The sequence below is a fragment of the Podarcis bocagei genome, assembly GCF_964188305.1.
Source record: "Podarcis bocagei genome assembly, chromosome: 6".
In the NCBI taxonomy this organism is placed as follows: Eukaryota; Metazoa; Chordata; class Lepidosauria; order Squamata; family Lacertidae; genus Podarcis; species Podarcis bocagei.
This window is the reverse complement of record NC_138130.1, coordinates 16269675-16291897: the sequence shown is the minus strand read 5'-3', so window position 1 is coordinate 16291897 and position 22223 is coordinate 16269675. Positions and strand designations below refer to the sequence as shown.

Genomic DNA, 22223 nt, shown 5'->3' with positions numbered 1-22223 from the left:
TGTCATAAAATATTCACTGGCCATATTTAGCACGTTGCCTCCCGCAATTCTGCCAGCTGGCAAGGAAAGAAAAGGGGTCACTCCATCAGGAAAACCTGGTGTGATTTGTTGTTCCTTCTCCAGCAGATTCCTCTCCCTGTCCTCTGATTCTCTGGCAACAAGGTCCCCTTACACAGTACTCCCGCCTGTGTAAAACATGAAACAAGGCTGATCTCCATGCCTAGGAATCATCAGCATCATCACAGCGAAAAAATCAAAATAAGAGAGAGAGAGAAAGGGGGAGAGCCTCCCCCTCCGCTTTTGCTTCAAGCTAAGTGAGCATTCCTGAAGAATGCCAATTTGATGCCTAACACTGCCATCTATTGGCCGCCCATATCCGGATTGCTATTGCTGCCTTTTCTCTTTCTCCTCCCCCTCGGAGCTCTCCAGCTCCACTGTGTCTGTGGCAGCTTGGCTAGAACAGCAGCTCCATACAGAATAACTGGCTATATTTGCTTGCTTGCTTTCTCTCTCTCTCTTTCCCCTTCCTGTGGAAACCCTCTCTTGGCTCGTAGGGCCTCTCTTCTCCCCTCCCCTCCTGCTAGCTCCTTTTCTTTGCAAGTGGGGAGAGGCGAAGAAGGCAAGTTGATGGCAGTTCTTGGCTGGGGCGCCCCTGGAGCCAGCCTCCCTCGCAGCCTCCCCCAGATCTCCGCTTCTTTGCGCTCTCCTGGGAAAGAGATGCGGAAAGGCTTGCGCGCGCTCGCTGAAGCCGGCATCGGTGGATAGAGATAGCAAGGCGAGGTTGCAAGGTTTTTGTTTTTCCCTTCCTTCTTCTTACGCTTGCTACTGTCATTATTCTCGACGTTGTTTTGATTTCCCCACCAGTCCGGGGGAAATACCTGGGACGGGCTGAGGTGGAATGCATCAGAGGGTGCCACCAGAGCTTTTGAGATCGGAGGAGGACCATCATTCCCAAGCGGAGGGGCATCGACGGCGGGGGCTCCCGGGGAAGGATCGGCGAGGAGAGCAGGCGCCACCGCCGCCGGGGAAGACGGGTTCCCTGCGCCCTGGTCGCCAGCCCTACCATGTCCAGAGCGCGCTGCAAGAAGAAAAAGAGGAGGCTTAAAGGGGCGGCTCGCCGGGTCCTGTCTCTCTGCCAAGGCTCCTCCGAGTGGCATCAGCCCCGGGCGCTGGGAAATGGTGTGAGCGAGCAGGCGAGGAGACCAGCGCTGAGCAAAGGAGGAGGAGGAGGAGGAAGAGGAGGAGGAAGGAGAAGGAGAAGGAGAGAGGGGAGCCTCGGCTCCAGCAGCGGCAGCTGAGCGGGGAGAAAGTTGACCTCTTCCATGGAAAGCGTAAGTACCAGCAGCAAAGGGAGGCTGGGTGCGATGGGGGAACAGGGAGATGCGCGCCAAGAGAGATGGTGCGTCGGCATGTGCGGATGCTGGGCGGAGGGGGGGGGCACAGAGACTTGTGGCGGCTGCCCATTCCGTTCACTGCAGGAAGCAGGGATTGTGTACCCCCCTCCATGCGTGCATTTAACCCTCCACCCAATCTCTCCCCCCACACACACACCATGGCGTTTTCTTCGCCCAGGGCCTCCTGCACCCCAAACACCCCCCTTGATCGCCTATCTCCCCCCCCCACGCGCCAACCCGGGTTGTCCGTTCTTCCTCCTTACTGAATCTCTCAGGGACGACCCCCTCCGTTGCCCCCCCTCCAGCCCCCACTTCCTGCCTTCTCCCTCCTCGTGGGCCCTACCCTTCCAACTTGCCTCCCCCCCAAATCCAGCGGAGACCGTCTCCTGCTTGCGACTCCCCTCCAGACGCGCGCACACTTCTCTCTCCACCCCCCCTCTCCAAACCACCCCCGTCTTTTTGCCCTGCCTCTGACCCAGATCCATCCGAGCAACGGAGCGAATTGCCTCTTTCCACCCTTACTACAGATTCCCCTCCCTTCCTAATCACCCAGGGCGCCCCTCACCCATGTGAAAACTCATCCGGATCTCTCTCTCTCTCACCCTTTGGCCACTCTGCCCCCAGACCGCCCCCTGCCTCAGCACCACACAGGATTTGCACCCAGACCTCTCCAAATCATCCCTCCTGCTTGTCATTCAAAACTAGGCACCCATCAGCAAATCTCCCTTCTCCAGATAACACCCCTCCAAAAAAAATACCACCCACCACTTGCTAGCTTCCTTTGGGGGGGGGACACCCCGGCTCCCTCTCTCCTCCCCGTAATACTTCCACTCGCTCCTTCTCCACCCCTCCCTTCAGCAGCCCCCGCCCCTACTTTCCGCTACTGGGGAGGGGAGAATTGGGAGCCAGCCCTTGGCACCGCTGGTGTGTGTGTGTGTGTGTGTGTGTGTGTGTCCGGGCTTGGTTGAAGGGGGGGGGTGGTAGCAGAGGCTCAGCGGCGTGTGCAAGGCTGTGTGTGCGCTCCCCGCTAGCCAGGCAGCCTCTTCCCAACTGCAATCCCCACCGCCTTCCCTGCTCGCCTCTGCCTGGGCGGTTTGCAACACACACCGAGCGGGCGAGCGAGCGAGGCAGCTTTATGGGTTGCAACAATGCTTGGGCCCTGGAGATTTCTGCCTCAGTAAGTAGCGAGGGGGTTGAGGAGGACTGGGCGACGCGGGGGGGGGGGGTCGGAGAGCGTTGATCCATGTCTCCTTGTTGCTCTTGGCTCCCCTACACCCCCATTCCTTTTTTCTTTTTTGCAAAGCAACACCACTGCCCCCAGCTTTTTGCTTGCAAACCGAGGCGGTTGCTTCAGTGCGGTAATATTAGGGGTGGAACTCATTTTTTTCCCCTCCCCGGGGAAGGGGGTACGGGAAAGAGGAGCACTGAAACAAGAATTTCACCCCTCCTCCTTTTCAAATCTCTCTCTCTCTCTCTCTCTCTCTCTCTCTCTCTCTCTCTCTCTCTCTGCTTCCACACACAGAAACACATTCCACTTAGCTGTTCCTGCATCCCTTTTTTCTAGCCTTTGCGAACCAGATCTCTGGAGCAATCCTCTCTATGCCACATTCAACTTTATTTGTCTCATGCCCTCTTCCCTATCCCCCTCCACGATTTTGAAGACCGGGGAAGGTGCAGGGAGGAGGACATGCAAATTATTTCGTTGCTCTTGCTACCTCCGAGTCAAATAAAGCCTTGGGTGGTTTTCTTCCCTTAAAAAATAAATAAAAACAGTCTGAAAGGATGCATTTATTTATTTAGCTACCTACTTATTTGTGATATGGCTCTCTGAGAAACAGCCAGATAATGGATGAATAGCTCTGCTGGACCTGAGAATTGTGTTAGAAGTGAAGGGGTGGGTTTTTTTTGGGGGGGGGGTTCCCCCTCCCAGCTTGACTTCTTGCTTAACGCAGAGAGGGAGACATGCCTTTTTGCCAAACCATTCATTCCGCTGGTGAAGCAAAGACTTCTACCCTAATGTGCCTGGGTTCTGTTCTACTGCAAAATGCTTGCACCTAGACGGATGCTTGTCAATCTGTGAGCGATGCTTAGAAATATAAATAAATTGAGAGAGAGAGAGAGAGAGATGTCTAGGATCCTCCAAATTCAAACGTTCTTGGACTTGTGGGAAGGGTTGACCTGAACATATGCAAGCCATCCTCTTTCTAAAAAGCAATAATAACAAACCAAAAGTCATCGATTAACGCTGGGCGATTTATTAATCCACCCCCCCAACCCCACATGCTGCCCGCGAAGCTTCCATCCATCCTCTGTCTAGATATTTATTGTGTTCAGACACAAGTAGAAGGACCCTTTAGAGGGAAGACAGAAAGGCTTTGAGAGGGGAAAAGAAATTGGGATGGTCTTTCTGTCTGGATGCCGTTCAGAGATCAGATACAGGTTGAGGGGAGTGCAAATGGATGAGTTTTTTTGGGGGTATTCCCCAATCCACCTCCCTTGGATGCCTTCTCAGAAGGATGGAGAGTGCTGACAGCCATGGTAGCTGAGAAGCAGCAATTCCACCGCTCCTGGACTTGCTGATGATCTAGCTCTCTGAGACCCACTTAGCTCTCTCCATTGCAATTAGACTAGTTTTGCAAAGCGTGGGAGAAGAAGCAGTAGCTCAGATATGGCTGAGGCTGCAGGGACACTCCTCAAGTCTAGCATGTTTGCCAAATTCTGGGTGAGTGGCTTAAAGGATGATGCTCTTCAGTGTGTATGTGTGTGTGTGAGAGAGAGAGAGCGCATCTGTGTTGCATTGCTGCCTTTTTGCCAGTGCCCTTGTGAAAACAACTCATTTACCAGCCGATCAATCCAGAAGCAAGCGGCGATGATAACTTCTTTTAAGAAGATCTTCTAATAAGAATTCATAAATATTCCACCAGTGGCTTGCGCTGTCTCCCCCTCCCCCTTTCTTCTTTCAAAAAAGAAAAGCCTTTGAGATGACGAGGGGGCATATATTTAATTATTTGGCTGAAGAATTTAATCACTTTTGATTCCCCCCCCCTTAAAAAATTGAGATGTTGCTTGACATTTTGTGTAAGCTTATACAGCAAAGCTGTTTAGGAAATCAGGGGTTTGGGTGGGGGTCCACCCTTTTCAGGGTTTGTTCCCCCCACTTTCAAAACGATTAAAAATAATAATGTTGGTATTCTCTATCTTTACAGTCATTTGTACTATAGACCCCTGCAGTGGAATTTCAAGGAACGGTTTTACATTTCTCTATATATGTGGAGAGCAGGCTAGCCTTGCCAAAAATGGGGGGAGACCTTCCTTTGCAGGTCACTGTTCATTCTGATTGTTCTGAGAAAGAAAGGGAAGGGTTGCCGGGTAGGTAATAGGTGAGGTTGAAAACCTCATAAAATGGTGCTTCTGTTCTCTGAAATTAGAACCAAATAACTAAACTGACAGCCATTTTATGTATATTTGTGGGTTGTGTGTGTGTTTGTGTGTGTGTGTAGTGGGGGAGGGGAAAACACTATAGAAACAAATAAAACAAAATATTGAAATGCGTTCCTAGGAATAAAGGACTTGGGTTGTGACTTTACCTTTCGAAAGAGAGGAAACCTCTACTAAATCAGTAAGTTAATAGCTATTATTTAACAAGAGTTAGATGGGCGTCTTGTAATCAAAACCCTTGGCAAGCAACCTAAATTCTGTCCCTCTGCAGCCTTGCCTCCTAACTTTGTCATGATCTAGGCTTCAGTCCTCGTGACATGACGGTGTTTTGTTCTCTTTTCTTGCCCTCCGCAGGAGATAACATGTATGCTTGCTGCTCTACGGTGACTCTGGAGCAGGATCTCAACAAGAAAATGCATATCTGGATGGTACAAACCATAGCCTTTGCTTTAACATCTCTAGTCCTGGCGTGGGCAGAAAGCATTGAGTATTATGGGGAGATCTGTGATAACAAATGCCCTTGCGAGGAGAAGGATGGCATCTTGACGGTGAGCTGTGAGAACCGGGGGATCATCAACCTCTCTGAGATCAGCCCCCCCAAATTCTCCATCTACCATCTACTGCTGTCTGGGAATCTTCTCAACAGGCTCTACCCCAACCAGTTTGTCAATTACAGTGGGGCTTCAATTTTGCACCTGGGCGGCAATGACATCCAAGATATCGAGACAGGAGCCTTTCATGGGCTGAGGGGCTTGAGGAGGCTGCACTTGAACAACAACAAGCTGGAAATACTGAGGGATGACACTTTCATAGGGCTGGAGAGCTTGGAGTACCTGCAAGTTGATTACAATTATATCAGCGCTATCGAACCCAGCACTTTCAGCAAGCTGCATCTGTTGCAGGTGCTGATTCTGAACGACAACCTTCTCTCTTCGTTGCCCAACAACCTGTTCCGTTTTGTGCCCTTGACTCATCTCGATTTGAGGGGCAACCGGCTCAAACTCCTTCCCTACTTGGGCCTCCTGCAGCACATGGATAAGGTGGTGGAGCTGCAGCTGGAGGAGAACCCATGGAACTGCTCCTGTGAGCTGATAGCTCTCAAGGATTGGTTGGACAGCATATCCTATTCAGCCCTGGTGGGGGATGTAGTCTGCGAAACCCCTTTCCGTTTACATGGGAGGGATTTGGATGAGGTTTCCAAGCAGGAGCTTTGTCCTAGGAGGCTCATCTCCGATTATGAGATGAGGCCACAGACCCCGCTGAGCACCACAGGGTATTTTCATACCACACCAGCCTCTGTAAACTCTGTGGCTACTTCTTCCTCAGCTGTTTACAAATCGCCCTTGAAGCCCAAAGGGACCCGCCAACCCAACAAGTCCAGGGTACGTCCTACCTCCCGCTTGCCCTCCAAGGATCTGGGATACAGCAACTATGGCCCCAGCATTGCTTACCAGACCAAATCCCCGGTGCCTTTGGAGTGTCCTACAGCTTGCACTTGCAACCTACAGATCTCCGATTTGGGTCTCAACGTCAACTGCCAAGAAAGGAAGATTGAGAGCATCTCAGAGCTCCAACCCAAGCCGTACAACCCGAAGAAGATGTACCTGACTGAGAACTACATTGCCCTGGTGCGTAGGTCGGATTTCCTAGATGCTACTGGCTTGGATTTGCTTCACCTGGGCAATAACCGCATCTCGGTCATTCAGGATCGGGCCTTTGAGGATCTAACTAACTTGAGGAGGCTCTACCTGAATGGGAACCGGATTGAAAAACTGAACCCAGAGCTTTTCTATGGGCTTCAGAGTTTGCAGTACCTCTTCCTGCAATATAACGTAATCCGGGAGATTGAGCCAGGCACTTTTGACCCTGTGCCCAATTTACAGCTCTTGTTTCTCAACAACAACCTGCTGAGATCTTTACCTGGAGGCATTTTTTCTGGCTTAACTCTCTACAGGTTGAACCTGAGAAGCAACCATTTCTCCTACCTTCCTGTAAGTGGAGTGCTTGACCAGCTGAAATCCCTCCTGCAGATTGATCTCCACGAGAACCCATGGGATTGTACATGCGACGTGGTGGGCATGAAGTTGTGGATCGAGCAACTTAACACAGGAGTCCTTGTGGACCAGGTAATCTGTGAATCCCCTAAGAAATTTGCTCAGAATTACATGAGGAACATCAAAGCAGAACTGCTGTGCCCAGACTACTCTGACATCATTGTTTCCACACCCACTCCATCATCCATGCAGGGACCAGCCAAGACCACCCCCTTTTCCAACTCCGGGCAGATCAATAGCACCTTGGAGGAGGACGACTCAGCATCACCTTCTGGTGGCTCGTCTTCCTCTTCTTCTTCCACGGTGCCTTTGTCAGTGTTGATCCTCAGCTTACTGCTGGTCTTCATCATGTCTGTATTTGTGGCCGCAGGTCTCTTTGTGCTGGTGATGAAGCGCAGGAAGAAGGTCCAAGGCGACCATGCCAGCACCAACAACTCGGATGTGAGCTCTTTCAACATGCAGTACAGTGTGTACACGGGAGGGGGAGCCCCCCATTCCCACCCACATGCCCATCACCAGCAGCATCCGCAGCATCTTCACCATGGAGGAGGAGGTGGTGGTCCGGCTTTGCCCAAGGTGAAAACCCCTGCAGGACACGTCTATGAGTACATCCCTCATCCTTTAGGTCACATGTGCAAGAACCCAATCTACCGCTCCAGAGAGGGCAACGCTGGTGAGGATTACAAAGATCTCCATGAGCTCAAGGTGACCTACAGCAACCATCACCTCCAGCCCCAACCCCCACCACCCCCACAGGCCTTGGGGCAGCCCCAAGCAGCTCCGGGGGGGCAAGAGGAGACCCTCCGGAGCCCCACATACAGTGTGAGCACCATTGAGCCTCGGGACGAGTTGCTTTCCCCTGTCCAGGATGCTGATCGTTTTTACAGGGGCATTTTGGAGCCCGACAAACACCCTTCTTCCACTTTGGGGGGCAGCAACCTCCCTGAGTACCCTAAGTTTCCCCCAACTGCCTACACTTACTCCCCTAACTATGACCTTAGGCGCCCCCCTCACCCCTATTTGCATCCCGGCCCGGGGGACAGTCGGCTCCGGGAAACAGTGCTCTACACCCCCCCAAGCACTGTTTACGTGGAGCCCAACAGGAACGAATACCTGGAGCTAAAAGCAAAACTAAATGCAGAGCCGGACTACCTCGAAGTGTTGGAAAAACAGACCACATTCAGTCAGTTCTGAGACCTCCTCCTCTTCTTCCGTCCTCCCACCCAGAGCATTTGTATTTAATAACCACACACAAAAAAACACACTGTTGATCTTCTCTCCTCCACATCCCTTCCCTCCCCAAATCCGCCTTTGCTTCATGTTGTTGGAAGGTGAAGTGCCTTGGCACAGAGGTTTCCAGCTTCGGGGAAAGTTACCGAAAGGGTGTGCTGATTCCATAGTTATAGATCTTTCTCTCTTTCTCCCTGCCTTCTTTATTTTTATTTTGGTTTCTTCTTTTTTAACCACCTCACAACCAGTAGGAATCAATCAATCGAGCGAACTAGACACAGCATTTGTTCTCGCACTCACTTATATGGTTTGTGTGATGCTAAAAAGGAGGAATTGGGATGTGGGTTTTTTGTTTTTTTTTGTTTTTAAGAGAGTGTTGTCTCATATGACGATGTTGAAAAGGTCACATAAATCATTTTATCTTGTTCTTTATGTTGAATATTCACTGCTGACAATTCCCCCCTCCCTCACCTCAGTTCAACAGTGCTGTGCACCAGGTTCCCTTCTGAGGCATGGATGGCTTTGGGGCAGGTGGGCAGGGGGGAGAGAGAGATTGGCACACCCTGACTTTAATACAAGGTCGTTTGGTCCCCCCACCCCACTCCCCCTTTTTTAAGGAAAAAGAAAAGAGGATGTATTTGTATGTTTCTGGACTTTTGAATTAAAAACCAATATTATGATCTTTAAAAGGATCACTCTAGATGTGGACAAATCAATAAAGAGTTCAGAGATATATGATCCATAACTGGTTAGTAAAAATAACTTATTGAAATATATACAAAAAAAATTATTTTATTGTAGCTCCTATTTTTATATACATGGTAGCATTTTCTTCACTCTTTGAGGCTCCATTCCTCCGGAATGCTTACTTATTGTATGTGGCTAAACTTCCCTCTGGAATAGAAAGCAGGGCCTTCTTCACACATTACGATGTCCTTTTCTAGATGTAGACCTAAAAAAATGTGACAGAACAGGTGCTAGAAATGCATAATTTGCAGCTCCATCCGGCAGAGAGACCAGATTGGTTGTGGCTCTTTGTCGTCTGTACGCTTGGCGGCAAAGCCTGGTTTGCTGCTGTGTCATGTGTGAAATGGTCCTACAGAGTTGATGGCAAGGGGAAACACCTGACAGATACATAGGCTGCTCTTCTGCGCACACCTATGCTCCTGCTGACTTCAGTGGGGATTGAAGCTGCCTCACGGAGCACAGAATTGCCGTTTGAGGCATCTTCTACATTTGCCAGAGCAGGTTCCTACTGAATTGTGGTACTTTTAAGTTCCATCTCCTACTGCCCAGGGTGTTGAATAGGTTACAGGATGAGGCCCAGAGTCTGTGATTTGCTCAGAAGTGTTACACTGCATTCTGAGCTCTTTCTACCCCCCCAAAAAAAACTCTGCACAAAGCTGTTGTGGTCTCTGGAGAATGTCAGAAATCACCAAGGGGGGGGGGTCCAGATTCAGTTTGTCACACTTTAGACCCATTGAATTCAACAAACCAGTTTAGTAATTTCAGTCCCACTGCTTTCAGTGGAACTGGAGTGTGCCTCACATAATTTGGATCCAAGCCACTGAAATTAAATCATCAACACTATCATCACCAAAACCTAATAGACAATCCAAGGCAATCAGTCGGTACAGGAAAGAAATATATATGATCTATTTTGTTGTTGCTGCTGCTTCTTATGAATGATTATTCTACAGAGCCTCCTGCTAGGATGACTAATTGGACTAATTAGTGAGGGACATGTAGAAATTGTTTATTTTTGCAGGAGTGGTGGTGGTGGTTTATTTTCATAATTCAACCAAAATATCTTAGTTGGAGAACTGCTGGGTTGTTCAGTCGAGCATAATTGCCCTTGTACAGATCCATTTGTGTGCTGGCACCTTGGAAGGCCAAAATGACGGACTGTACAAATCTATTTATGGAATATTGATTCTTACCCCTTTGGGCAGCAAGCAGTGGTAAAGATATTCATAAACACAGCATCACTGTACGATGGGACAGGTTGTGGTCTCATATGTATCCCAGCACATGTAATTTTTTTTATATAGTTTATGAATAAACACTTGATAACAATTTCAAACGGAAGGAAATGAAATAGTCTTTACCGGAAGCTACATGATTTATTTCCAGTGCCAATTGTTGCTCACGCATGAACATCATTCTCCCCACATCCTTTATTACTGACATCATGGACGTGATAGCATTAAACTCATGCATTCTTTAAGGTGTTTCCTGAACTCGCCGTACTTAATCACGCCGACGGTACATAACCCTGCAGACCTATGTTGTATAATGCTATAGTTTCACCTTGAAATTTTGTCTCCTTTCTATAGTTTTCGTTTTATATGTGTGAAACTGGGTAAGTGATATTTCACGTGGATTCTTAAACTTGTGGCATGTCCAGGGTTTCTGTTTTGGGAAAGGGGGGATATATGGTTTTGTTGGATAATTTTCCTTAAAGAACTTTCTATCTGGATTTTCTTACTTGTGCAAAGTATATGACTTTTTAAAAAAAGAAAATTTGAGACCTCAGGTTGTGTATTGTTTAAATCTTGCTTTCATCAAGGTACTTTTGATTTCTTCCAGACCTTGTGTCATCCTAGCTTTCTCAAAAGGGAGAAAGGAATAAACCATGTTATTGGGGAGGGGGCTACATTTGGATGTAATGCATCTGAATATGGATTTTGAGTGTGATTGTGGAAAGGCATTTATTTGCTAAAACTACACATTTGCTATCATCAGTGTTTTGCATTGTGACATTGGATTTCTCACTAATTCTCAGCAAGCTAAAAAATCCCGTGAATACCTTCTCTTGGCTGCGTGACTGAAGCGATCAATTTGAACAGAGAATATATCTAATTTCATATATAGGGTATCAAGGATCAGATATTGATTTTAGACGTGTCAGATGCCAAATGCAGAGTTGCATTTGAATTTTGATGTGCTGCATTGTTTGACCTTATTTATAATTGCCAATTTATCCTTCGAATTGACTTGAATGAGGACGTTCCCCCTCTTTCCGCCCCCATCTGTAGATTTTGTTTGGTGTATTTTTTTCCCTTGGTTAAGCTTGTGGCATGCATTCATATCCTGATTAGAAGAAGGCATGAGCGGATTTAGATATGATGTGAATACTTCAGTCATTGCTAGGACTGCTGCTTTTTGTGTTTTTGGCAGGATTCCTGCATCCTTGATTTCTAGCTAGCTATTCCCAATTCGGAAACTGCATCTTGCTTTGTAGCTGCCTATCATGTAGCTGTTAGCAGCAAAGGAGACCTACCAGGAAACAAAAACAAAAAACCAAATAGCAATTGTAATTGTCATATTTATAGCTTGGTCCCATCACATGAGGGCTCAATGATTCACAATGAGTCAGTGAGTATTATGATTTCCTAAGAGCACCAGACGTCAGTAGGAAGAAAGTTCACATGGGATGTGATTGTCGCCATGTAAACAGCTCGTCAACCAATTTTTAGGTTTTTAACCGAAAATCAAGAATATGTGACTGGGGCACTCATTCTCAGGATTTAGAGAGGCAGCATATAATGAAATATGGCTCTAGGCCTTTTATGTACTCTGAGTCTAGGGAACCCCCCAAAAAAATGGGGCTACATGTTACACTTTCTCTGGCGACTGGATTCCATATTGCACTCTAGCCTTGTTGACGCTTTTCCTTCTGGTTTTATGCCTGCTGTCCCCAACCTCTAGAGTGTCTATACACATTCAGTGGAAGTTTGAAGGGGGCTTTATTGACGTACAGCCATATGGAAGGAGGGCCATATGTATTAGAAGATTGAATTTGGGGAAGGGGGACCGGGACGCACCATGTGATGTGGTGGCAGCTTCACAATGGAATTTCCCTGCCTCACCATGACTGATGGCCAATTAATTTGAGAGTGTCTCTGGATAACTTGGCAATGAATGTTGCCAGAAAGCTCCTTAAGTTAGGGATGGGTGAGCCTGTGACACTTGAAGCATTGTTAGGCTACTGTTCCCGTAATCATTGGCTGGGGCTAATGGGTGTTGGAGTCCAATGAAGCTTAGAGGACCACAGCTTCCCTACAACTGCCTTAAATCTAATATGCTAAATTGTGTACAGTGGTGCCTCGCAAGATGAAAAGAATCCGTTCTGTGATTCTCTTCGTCTAGCGGTTTTTTTCGTCTTGCGAAGCAAGCCCATTGAAGGATTAGCGGATTAGCGCTATTAGTGGCTTTTAGAGGCTTTTAGCGGCTTATCTGCTGATCGGATCAGCTGATAAGCGGCTTAGCGCTATTAGCGGCTTTTAGCGGCTTTTAGCGGCTTATCTGCTGATCGGAACAGCTGATAAGCGGCTTAGCGCTATTAACGCTATTAGCGGCTTTTAGCGGCTTATCTGCTGATCAGATCAGCTGATAAGCAGCTTAGCGGCTTAGAAAGGGGGGGGGAACCAGCAGGAACTCGCAAGAAATTGTCGTCTTGCAAAGCAAGCCCATAGGAGATTTGTTTTGTGAAGCACCTCCAAAATGGAAAACTCTTTCGTCTAGCGAGTTTTCCGTCTTGCGAGGCACCACTGTACTTTAATATGCTGTGATGGGTTGTTTCTACATGTGAAAAAATATATAATTGCATAGAAAATGATAAATAATCCTGCATAAGGAATGAACTTTTTTATAGAACATGGGGAGCTGCATTGTACTAACTCAGCCTGTCAAGTTCAGTATTGTCTATGCAATACTCTCCAAGGTTTCAGGCTGGAATCACCCCTAGCCTTACCTGGAAATTATGGGTTCGAACCTGCTAAGCAGATGCTCTACCACTGAACTATGACTCTCCCCCACTGACCTTATCTTCATTATTCCTGCATTCTCATTTGCTGTAGATCCATGCTGAAAAAAGCTATTTACAGTAGAGTATATACTGTCGTGATGAGAGGGGATAGGCAGGCAAGACGCCATTTTCCTACAACATACATGGCTTGGGAACTTCCGGCTAAATGGAGGAAGGAAAGGACTGAAGGTCCACAAGAATGGGAGGATTTTTTTTTTTTTTTTTTGCACAATCCCGGCGAATATGCAGAAGACTTTTCCAAGAGAAAATATGCCAAAGGGAAAATTCTCATTGGTCAGAACTGTAACATGAAGTGCCCTTGTGTTATCTGATATTTATTTATTAATTCTATGAATCATTTTTACCCTTTAACCAAGAAGGTCTCTAGAGTGGCTTACACAAGATAAAAAAAAAAAGTCGCTGCCCAGAGTTTTACAATCTGAAAGGCATGACACCAAAGGAAAAAGGGGGGGGGGGTCAGGAAGAGGAAAACAGGCAAATTTAGAAACTAATCTCTTAGGCTCCTACCGCCAATTTACAACATTTCCTAAACAATTTATCTTCAGAACAAAGTAGATAAGTGGCGTTTTACTTGAGATTTAGGTGCTGAGGTGAATTAAAGGTTACCCATTGGATGAACAAGATTTAAAGACACCTAGGTCCAAATGAAGATATTACAGTGTTGTGTAAGCAGGGCTGTTTGAGACTTCGGTCAGAAATGCAGAGGGTAATAGGGTGTTTCAGTGAGTAAAATGTTTAATTTCCAAATTAAACAAAATTATAGGGAAACTCAAATGAGACACAAACTTGATAGCTATTTCTGTTGTGAAAGAAATTATATATCATATATGGAGCTATTAAAGAGGATAATTTCTCATTTATATATGTGTGTATGTTGATAAATGTACAGAAAGAAAATGATGAATATACATAAGAGATACAGATTGAGACAAACACTGTCCTGTAGTCTTAAATATTCCACTAATCATTTGAGGAATGAACTAGGGTTTAAATTGACTCCGTGTTGGCAGCCAATTTTAATCGGTGAAGGCAAATTTTAATTAGTGGAGGCGAGAGTTAAGGACATGCCTTGTCTTACTTTTTTTTTTAAGCTAGTTTGGTGGTTAATGTAATAGTGAGTGAAAATGAACATATTAAAGATGTCCTTTCAGGGATAGTGTTTGTTAATTAAATGGCAAGTTACCTTCTACTATCTTCAGCAGCTCAAAAAACCACTTGTGTTGATATTTTGGTACTATGCAAATATATTTAAATGTAACCAATTAAGTGGTTAAAAAGGCAGGTGATTTAATCAAATAGCTTCTGATTAATTAGTCAAAAGTCCTAGTTATATTGCGAGATAAACAGCTGAGCAACTGATAAACAGAGTGCAACTGAACATTCATTATACAATCATTGGTTTTTAAAGGAATTTTGAAAACTTCTTGGTGTGGCTTTGATTTTGTTCGACCGTTCGTATTTTGGGTTCCTCCCTTTTTTTTCTACTCAATTTTTCGAAGCCATGCATTATTGACAAAGGATGTTGATCTTGCAAAAATGAGTGTTCTATCTACCTTTGTGTTTCCCTTTTCGGGAGTCTTGGGGTTAAGGTGTGTGGATCTATAAGGAGAGAAATGGGGACACTTGATTGTGAAAACACATAGGGCTGCTCAGCATGTTTGCCTTTTGAGGTGACAATCACAAGGAAATTTTACCTTGTCAGTTTTCCCATGGTGAAATAATCCTTAGAAATGTGCTCTGGTATGGTGACAGCTGGTATTTACTAAATCAGGGTGAAAGCTTGCAAAGTGATGTGGTTACTGCTAGCTGCCACCACGTGAGGGTGCATTCATGAGAAATATTCGCCATGTGAAACTGACAAGGTGAAAAACAACGGCAGTGGTTTCAACCACGTCAAACGTGAATGTGGGAATCCAGCCGTTGATGAAGGCAAGCCTTCTCCCTGTTTTCATTCTGCGCTTTGCTTTAAGATGAGCACATGAGGAGGGATTATTGGACGTATGTTTGCGCGTAAGAAAAGACTTGCCACTGAAACACGGCTGGATCTCTGCTAATTGATTTCTTTTGCTCTTAAATTATGGAAATTTCTTCTGCTCTTAAAAGTTGGAAGCTAACTTGAGGATCGCCTCTGTGGTGTCTGGCACAATCATAAGCATATTTACTTGAGCGCCATAGAAGTTGATGGGCTTTAATCTAACGTGATGGACTTAAAGGATTTAAACTAGGAATAGGAACCAGTGGCTCTCCAGATGTTGTGCTCTGATTCCCATCAGTGCCAGCCAGTGTGACTAATGGTTAGAGATTACAGTAGTCCAACAACACAGGGAGGGCCACAGGTTTGTTATCCCTGCTTAAACCGTAAGAGATCTGTGGATTTTATCTGAGTATGTGACCCTATGAAACTGACTTATACTGAGTCAAAGGATTGGCCCCTATAACTCAGTAACCTGATTCTATTAGCTGGATGTACCAAATAGTGAAGCTGGGAGCTTCTGCAAGTAAAGCATGTGTTTTCGCACTGAGCTACGGCTTTCTGTGAGTTGTAGGTGGTTCACAATGACATTACTGGAATTTATTTAGTTTGATGAGGAGCATAGACAAATTCTCAGAGGATTAGGCTATAAGTGGGTATCAGGGTATGCCTCTGAATAGTAATGGGAACAGCATTGCCCTAGTGGGTCTGCCATGTCGTTTCTGTCACATTTATCACTGTGCGTCATGCAGTCCCCCCTCCTGGCTATCATGTGATGAACCTTCCTGCCAGGAGTAATGCAGTAAATATGGCCAAACCAAGCTTGCACCACATTTACACACCCTTCCAAGTGTCCCTATTTTCCAGGGATGTCCCTGATTTAGAGAAGCCATCCTGATTTCTGATTTGATCCCGAAATGTCACAATTCTCCTTTGGATGCCCCTATTTTCATTGGAGAAATGTTGGAGGGTATGGTAAAGGTAAAGGGACCCCTGACCATTAGTCCAGTCGTGGCCAACTCTGGGGTTGCGGCGCTCATCTCGCTTTATTGGCCGAGGGAGCCAGCGTACAGCTTCCGGGTCATGTGGCCAGCATGACTAAGCCGCTTCTGGCGAACCAGAGCAGCACACGGAAACGCCATTTACCTTCCCACCACAGCGGTACCTATTTATCTACTTGCACTTTGACGTGCTTTCGAACTGCTAGGTTGGCAGGAGCAGGGACCGAGCAATGGGAGCTCACCCCGTTGCAGGGATTCAAACTGCCGACCTTCTGATTGGCAAGTCCTAGGCTCTGTGGTTTAACCCACAGCGCCACCCGCATCCCTTAGAGGGTATGGTAGGATGTCCCTATTTTCATTGTAAAAATGTTGGAGGGTATGGAGTTATTCAAGCCGTCGAGCTGTATGGAGCCATCTGAAGGCAATCCTGTATAGGGAAGTTTGTTGTTTTGTTTTTTTAAATTTTTTTAATGTTTTATTATGTTTTTATATATGTTGGAAGCTGCCCAGAGTGGCTGGGGCAACCCAGTAAGACGTGTGGGGTATAAATAGTAAAATTATAATTATGGAATGGGTTGTCTCTTATTTTCATCGGAGAAATGTTGGAGGGTATGCAACTGATGAACCATAGTCAGCTATGTACCCAAGAGGGGCTCGATAAACCTGTTGTTTTTCCTCTTATCTAGCAGTGATAACAGAGACTCATCCAGTACTTGGCAGGCCACAAAGTACAACTGGTGAGATGTATTTGTCTCAAAAGTTTAGAACTTGTACATTTTAACATGAGGCTCATACCACTTGTACACAGAATGCAGTTGGCTGTGGCGTGGTCTGACTATTGTAATAATGGTGATCGTCCCACCAGGATCTTGCCACTAATTAAGTACTTATGTCCACCTATTTGTGACCAATTAGGGCATGCTTTCCTGTCGTACTGTAGCAGTGTGGGAGAAACCACTTAGACCTGGGTTCATCCATGCTGTTGCCATCGCTTCTTCCCCCACCCTCCCAGGGGAAATAATTAGGTGGGAATTATCTATTTATACCCGAGTCTCTTTCTTCTAGTTAAATGCTCTGGATCAGATCCAAATATAGTGTTTTGTGATGCTTATGAAAGGTGTCGAGGAAGGCAAATAATTCTTTAATGAGAAAGAAGACTGATGTGCATTGTTCATTTGGCTGAGGGAGTGTCAACTTATTAAATTGTAACTTTTATTGAAGCTGGAATTTATCTGAAAACATTTTGCTTCTTATTGAAAAGATTCCGGGGGAGATTGCAGGAGACTAGGCTAGCTGGCAGATGGCAGGCCAGTTGGCATGGAAGCATAATACTAATTTCCTCTCTGCAATGTAGCTTTTCATGGTTGTCTTCTTGTTAAAGACAGCATGCTTTCTTGTCCTATGAGTGATGCAATATGTGTTCCTATGGTTTGCCAACACAAATCTGAATTATCGGGGGGGGGTATTTATAACAGGTGTATTGAACCATTCAGAAGTCTGGGATCTACAACTCCTCCACACAGTAACTGCAAAAGGGTCACATTCTGTTGGGTCAGGAAAAGCTGGTTGTGTGAATTCACCCTGTGATTTCTGTGTTTGAATAACTTCCAGAAAACATTTGACAATATGAGTAACTAGGAAAGAGTTGAAGAAGACCGAGAAGAGAAAAATGCTTCCATCTATGTAATTCAGAGTCTATGGCCCAGTTCCCATCTGGCCAGCAAAGCCAATGATCAGGTATCATTGGAGTTTATGTGGAATGTAGTTCACCTGTATTGGTAGGGCCACAGATTCCCCATAGCTGGCTTCCATTACATGCTCAGATCCTCCAAGTGTCCCCTTTTCCAGGGACAGTCCCGTATTTACAGACGCTGTCCCAGGTTCTGATTTGATCCCAGAATGTCCCCCTTTTTCTTCTTCTTCTTCTTGTTGTTTAGTTGTTTAGTCATGTCCGACTCTTCATGATCCCATGACCCAGAGCACGCCTGGCACTCCTGTCTTCCACTGCCTCCTGCAGTTTGGTCAAACTCATGTTTGTAGCTTCGAGAACACTGTCCAACCATCTCATCCTCTGTCGTCCCCTTCTCCTTGTGCCCTCAATCTTTCCCAACATCAGGGTCTTTTCCAAGGAGTCTTCTCTTCTCATGAGGTGGCCAAAGTCTTGGAGCATCAGCTTCACGATCTGTCCTTCCAGTGAGCAATCAGGGCTGATTTCTTTAAGAATTGATAGGTTTGAACTTCTTGCAGTCCGTGGGACTCTCAAGAGTCTTCTCCAGCACCATAATTCAAAAGCATCAATTCTTCAGTGATCAGCCTTCTTTATGGTCTCTCTTTTTCTTAGGATGTCCCTATTTTCATCAGAGAAATGTTGGAGGGTATGGAGTTACCCAACCCTGAGCCATCTGAAGACAGCCCTGTATAGGGAAGGTTTTTAAAAAAATGTTTTATTATGTTTGTATATATATTGGAAGGTGCCCAGAATGGCTGGGGCAACCCAGTCAGATAGGCAGGCTATAAACAGTAAAATTGTTTTTATTGAATAGGACATCCCTATTTTCATTGGGGAAATGTTAGCGGGTGTGCATGCTACTCTCCTTAAATTTCAGATGTAAAATAACTCTTGAGTATTAAGTGTTCCTTTACCAGAATAACTACTGTAACGGGGACAGACAAGAAATCAGGAGTGAGTGGGATCAAATGGCAAAATGATGAAGGTTACAATCTTTTCTTAAATATAGGGATTGGGAACCTGTTTTCCTCCTAGTTTTGATGGACTACAATTCCCATCAGTTCAGGCCAACTAGGACAATGGATACTGATGTTTGCAGCGATGGTTCAGCAAAAATCTGAAGGGCTACATGTGGCTTTAACAATGCAGAAATGAATTCACAAGACTTTAGCTGGTGAAACCATTAATGAACCTTTTCTGGGTCCATGCTTCATTGAAAATATCACCTGCTAAATTTTACAAGAGAAGGGCCAGTAAAAAGAAAACTAGAAAAGATAAATGATACAGCACAGTATGTGGGATTTATACATGGAAAAACTACTTCTTAAGCTGGTTAGACATATACACATTTAGGATTATGGTCTGCATTCTTTTGCCCTCTTAAGTATTATGGTGCTCAGATCTTATGAAGTTGGTATTAGTGTCTTTGAAGTTTCCTGCGAGTGTAAGATCTTTGTATATTTGTGTGTGTGGCTGTGTGTGTTGGAGGGAAAGAGAGAGAAATCAAGTATATCTCTCACATAGTTAGCAATTTATATTATAATATAGTCACTTTTTGCTTGATTCAAATGAATCTCATAAGAATAACTATTTAAGCAATAGTACTGCAGAGGCATTGAAAGGAGCTGGCCCGGATTCTATTTATAGTAAGGTGTCTTTCCATCGCTTCAGGCAGTGGAAAGGTAAATTACATTTACAACACCTGAAGGTCTCCTTCAACTCCCAGGGAAGTGGAGAGGGAGTTTAGTATAAAAGAGACTGCCCATATGTTTCAAAATGAGAGCTCCCCCCCCCTCTTGCTTCTCCTCCCCTGAACTGCTGATCAGGAACAGTAGTGAGGAGGAAAACCTAAAAAGAAGTGCATTCGATACCAGAAGCCAGAAACATGTAATTTATTGGATTTTAGATAGAATAAAGTAAAAGTAGATGTTATAGAGCTATAAAATGAACTAATTGTTTTACAGTGAATGGCCCGAATATTTAGAAAATGCTATGTCTAGCTGGACCATAAAGAAGGCTGATCGCCGAAGAATTGATGCTTTTGAATTATGGTGATGGAGGAGACTCTTGAGAGTCCCATGGACTGCAAGAAGATCAAACCTCTCCATTCTGAAGGAAATCAGCCCTGAGTGCTCACTGGAAGGACAGATCGTGAAGCTGAGGCTCCAATACTTTGGCCACCTCATGAGAAGAGAAGACTCCCTGGAAAAGACCCTGATGTTGGGAAAGATGGAGGGCACAAGGAGAAGGGGACGACAGAGAATGAGATGGTTGGATGGTGTTCTTGAAGCTACCAGCATGAGTTTGATCAAACTGCGGGAGGCAGTGGAGGACAGGAGTGCCTGGCGTGCTCTGGTCCATGGGGTCACGAAGAGTCAGACACGACTAAACGACTAAACAAAAACAAGTCTAGGGTAATTTCAGAATAAAGTTAATATGACTGTGCCAATATACTGTATTTGATACAATTTCCTTAGATTAGTAATTTTATGTGGAGGAATACGAAGCTACCAGCATGAGTGTGACCAAACTGCGGGAGGCAGTGGAAGACAGGAGTGCCTGGCGTGCTCTGGTCCATGGGGTCACGAAGAGTCGGACATGACTAAACGACTAAACAACAACAACAACTAATACATATCCAGAGTAGAACCATTGAAATTACAGAATTTATGTTGATTAAGTCTACTGATGCTTGGGTCGATTCTGAGTATGGCAAACTTTGTATATTACTCATAACGTTGTTAAAGAAAGTACAGTGGTACCTTGGGTTAAGAACTTAATACGTTCTGGAGGTTCGTTCCTAACCTGAAACCATTCTTAACCTGAGGTATCACTTTAGCTAATGGGGCCTCGCGCTGCCGCCGTGCCCCAAAGTTCTTAACCTGAGGTAGTATTTCTGGGTTAGTGGAGTCTGTAACCTGAAGCATCTGTAACCTGAAGCGTCTGTGACCTGAGGTACCACTGTATATCCTAGTGCTTAAAAGCATAATGACTCCAGATGTGTCTATGTAGTTTCAACACACACACACCACTCTTCATATGGCCCCCTCACCACTTGCATTTCTTTTTAATCAGACTTCTTTTTAATCAGACTTTTGAGCCCTCCTAGACAGGGTTACGTTTGGCTTCTGAAAATAGTTCACCCAACAGGGTTTCCACGGCTTCTGATTGGCTGCAGGAGTTTCCGGCAACCAATCAGAAGCCGCGATTTGGTTTTCGAACGTTTTGGAAGTTGAACAGACTTCCGGAACGAATTCCGTTTGACTTCCAAGGTACGACTGTACTTTGTTCACATTGTGTGACTATTTTTAAACGAAGATCATTCTGACCCCCTTATGGAGGAAAAGTGGAATCTAAATGATCTTTAATAAATGAATATTGACATGAAGATCATTTATCTGAAAAGTAATTTAGAATAATTGAGGACATTCCAGATATTGTATACGAAGGATTCCAGGTCCAATTCCTGGTATCTCTAGGGAAGACATCTTTGAGACCGACTGCCAGTATAGACAGTAATGGGCTAATTGGACCATTGGTCTGACTCAGCATATGGTGATTTTTTTAGGCATTATGTAGAATTTGTTTTTTCTTTTCTTTAAAGAGAATTCCGTATATGAATTCCCGCTTAAAATTACTGGGTTTTTGTTTTATTTTTTAAATTCTGGGGTTAATTAGTTTCATGTATTTTGGCTTAGCTATGATTTTTCACCCTGATTTCTTTTTTTCTTTAAGCAGAAATCCAACAAGGGAAAAGATCTGGTTCTAGAATCAGTCATGGCTCAAAAATGACTGAAAGTCTTATACTGCCATCTTGACATGTCAGAAAGTGAAGCATGTTTTTCCCCCAGTAATCTAGCACTGAGAATACTCATGAAAGCATCATGTCTTCCAATCGGTGAACATACTGAGGCATCGACATGGAGAATCAGTCTTCACAATTGTGACGACCAGTACTCCATATGGATGTCCCACTGGAATACTGGAACACTGGAATATTGTGGCTCACATGGGTCAATGAGACTCACATGAGGCCAACATAATTCTCACTACACAAAACGGCAGTGCAGATATACCTCTGAGAACTGCCCATAATGGATCATACTTAAAAGTGACTCATACCCTGAAGAACTTAATGCAAGCGTTCCCTACTGCCTGATGGGCTTGCTGCCATGCTAGATGATATTGCTTTAATTGCTTTATTGATTTAGATCTAGTTTTTGTACCTTTGCCAATTAATTTGTGCTTGACGTTTTACGTTCTTACTGTAAGTCACTTTGAGAATAGCTTCTATTAAAAAAGCAACCGATAAGCTTAATTTTTTTTTATGATACCATTATTATTTAGGATGAGGTAACGTGCACAAAATTGGTGTTCACAGGCAGCGCCCGTCTCACAATAAACACCCATCTGGAAGTACCCTAAGAGATCATTTGTCAAACTATGGGACTGATCGTCCCCAGTGAAGAGCACATTATTCGAAAACAGGGGTGGGGGGATGAGTGAAGGAAATTATTGGACTACCTGCAGCTTTGGGTTTTTATCCTCTAAGAATGATAATAGCTTTTTACAGC

At 45.1% G+C, this 22223-nt stretch overlaps 1 protein-coding gene across 2 annotated transcripts; it reads left to right on the top strand.

Moving 5' to 3' along the window:
• Positions 1-1129: 1129 nt before the first annotated feature.
• Positions 1130-10199, top strand: SLITRK5 (SLIT and NTRK like family member 5). 2 transcript variants are annotated; one of them, XM_081198317.1, is made up of 2 exons: positions 1130-1331; positions 5187-10199. In XM_081198317.1, exon 2 carries the CDS (start codon positions 5195-5197, stop codon positions 8078-8080), a length of 2886 nt encoding a protein of 961 aa, XP_081054443.1. In that variant the 5' UTR covers positions 1130-1331; positions 5187-5194; the 3' UTR covers positions 8081-10199. The 2 variants fall into 2 exon arrangements, with proteins under 2 accessions (XP_081054443.1, XP_081054442.1); XM_081198316.1 differs by lacking the exon at positions 1130-1331 and adding an exon at positions 2482-2571.
• Positions 10200-22223: the final 12024 nt, after the last annotated feature.

Bases quoted from the DNA above. Each gene is read 5' to 3' on its own strand.
- SLITRK5 (XM_081198317.1), top strand. From the start codon at position 5,195: ATGTATGCTTGCTGCTCTACGGTGACTCTGGAGCAGGATCTCAACAAG.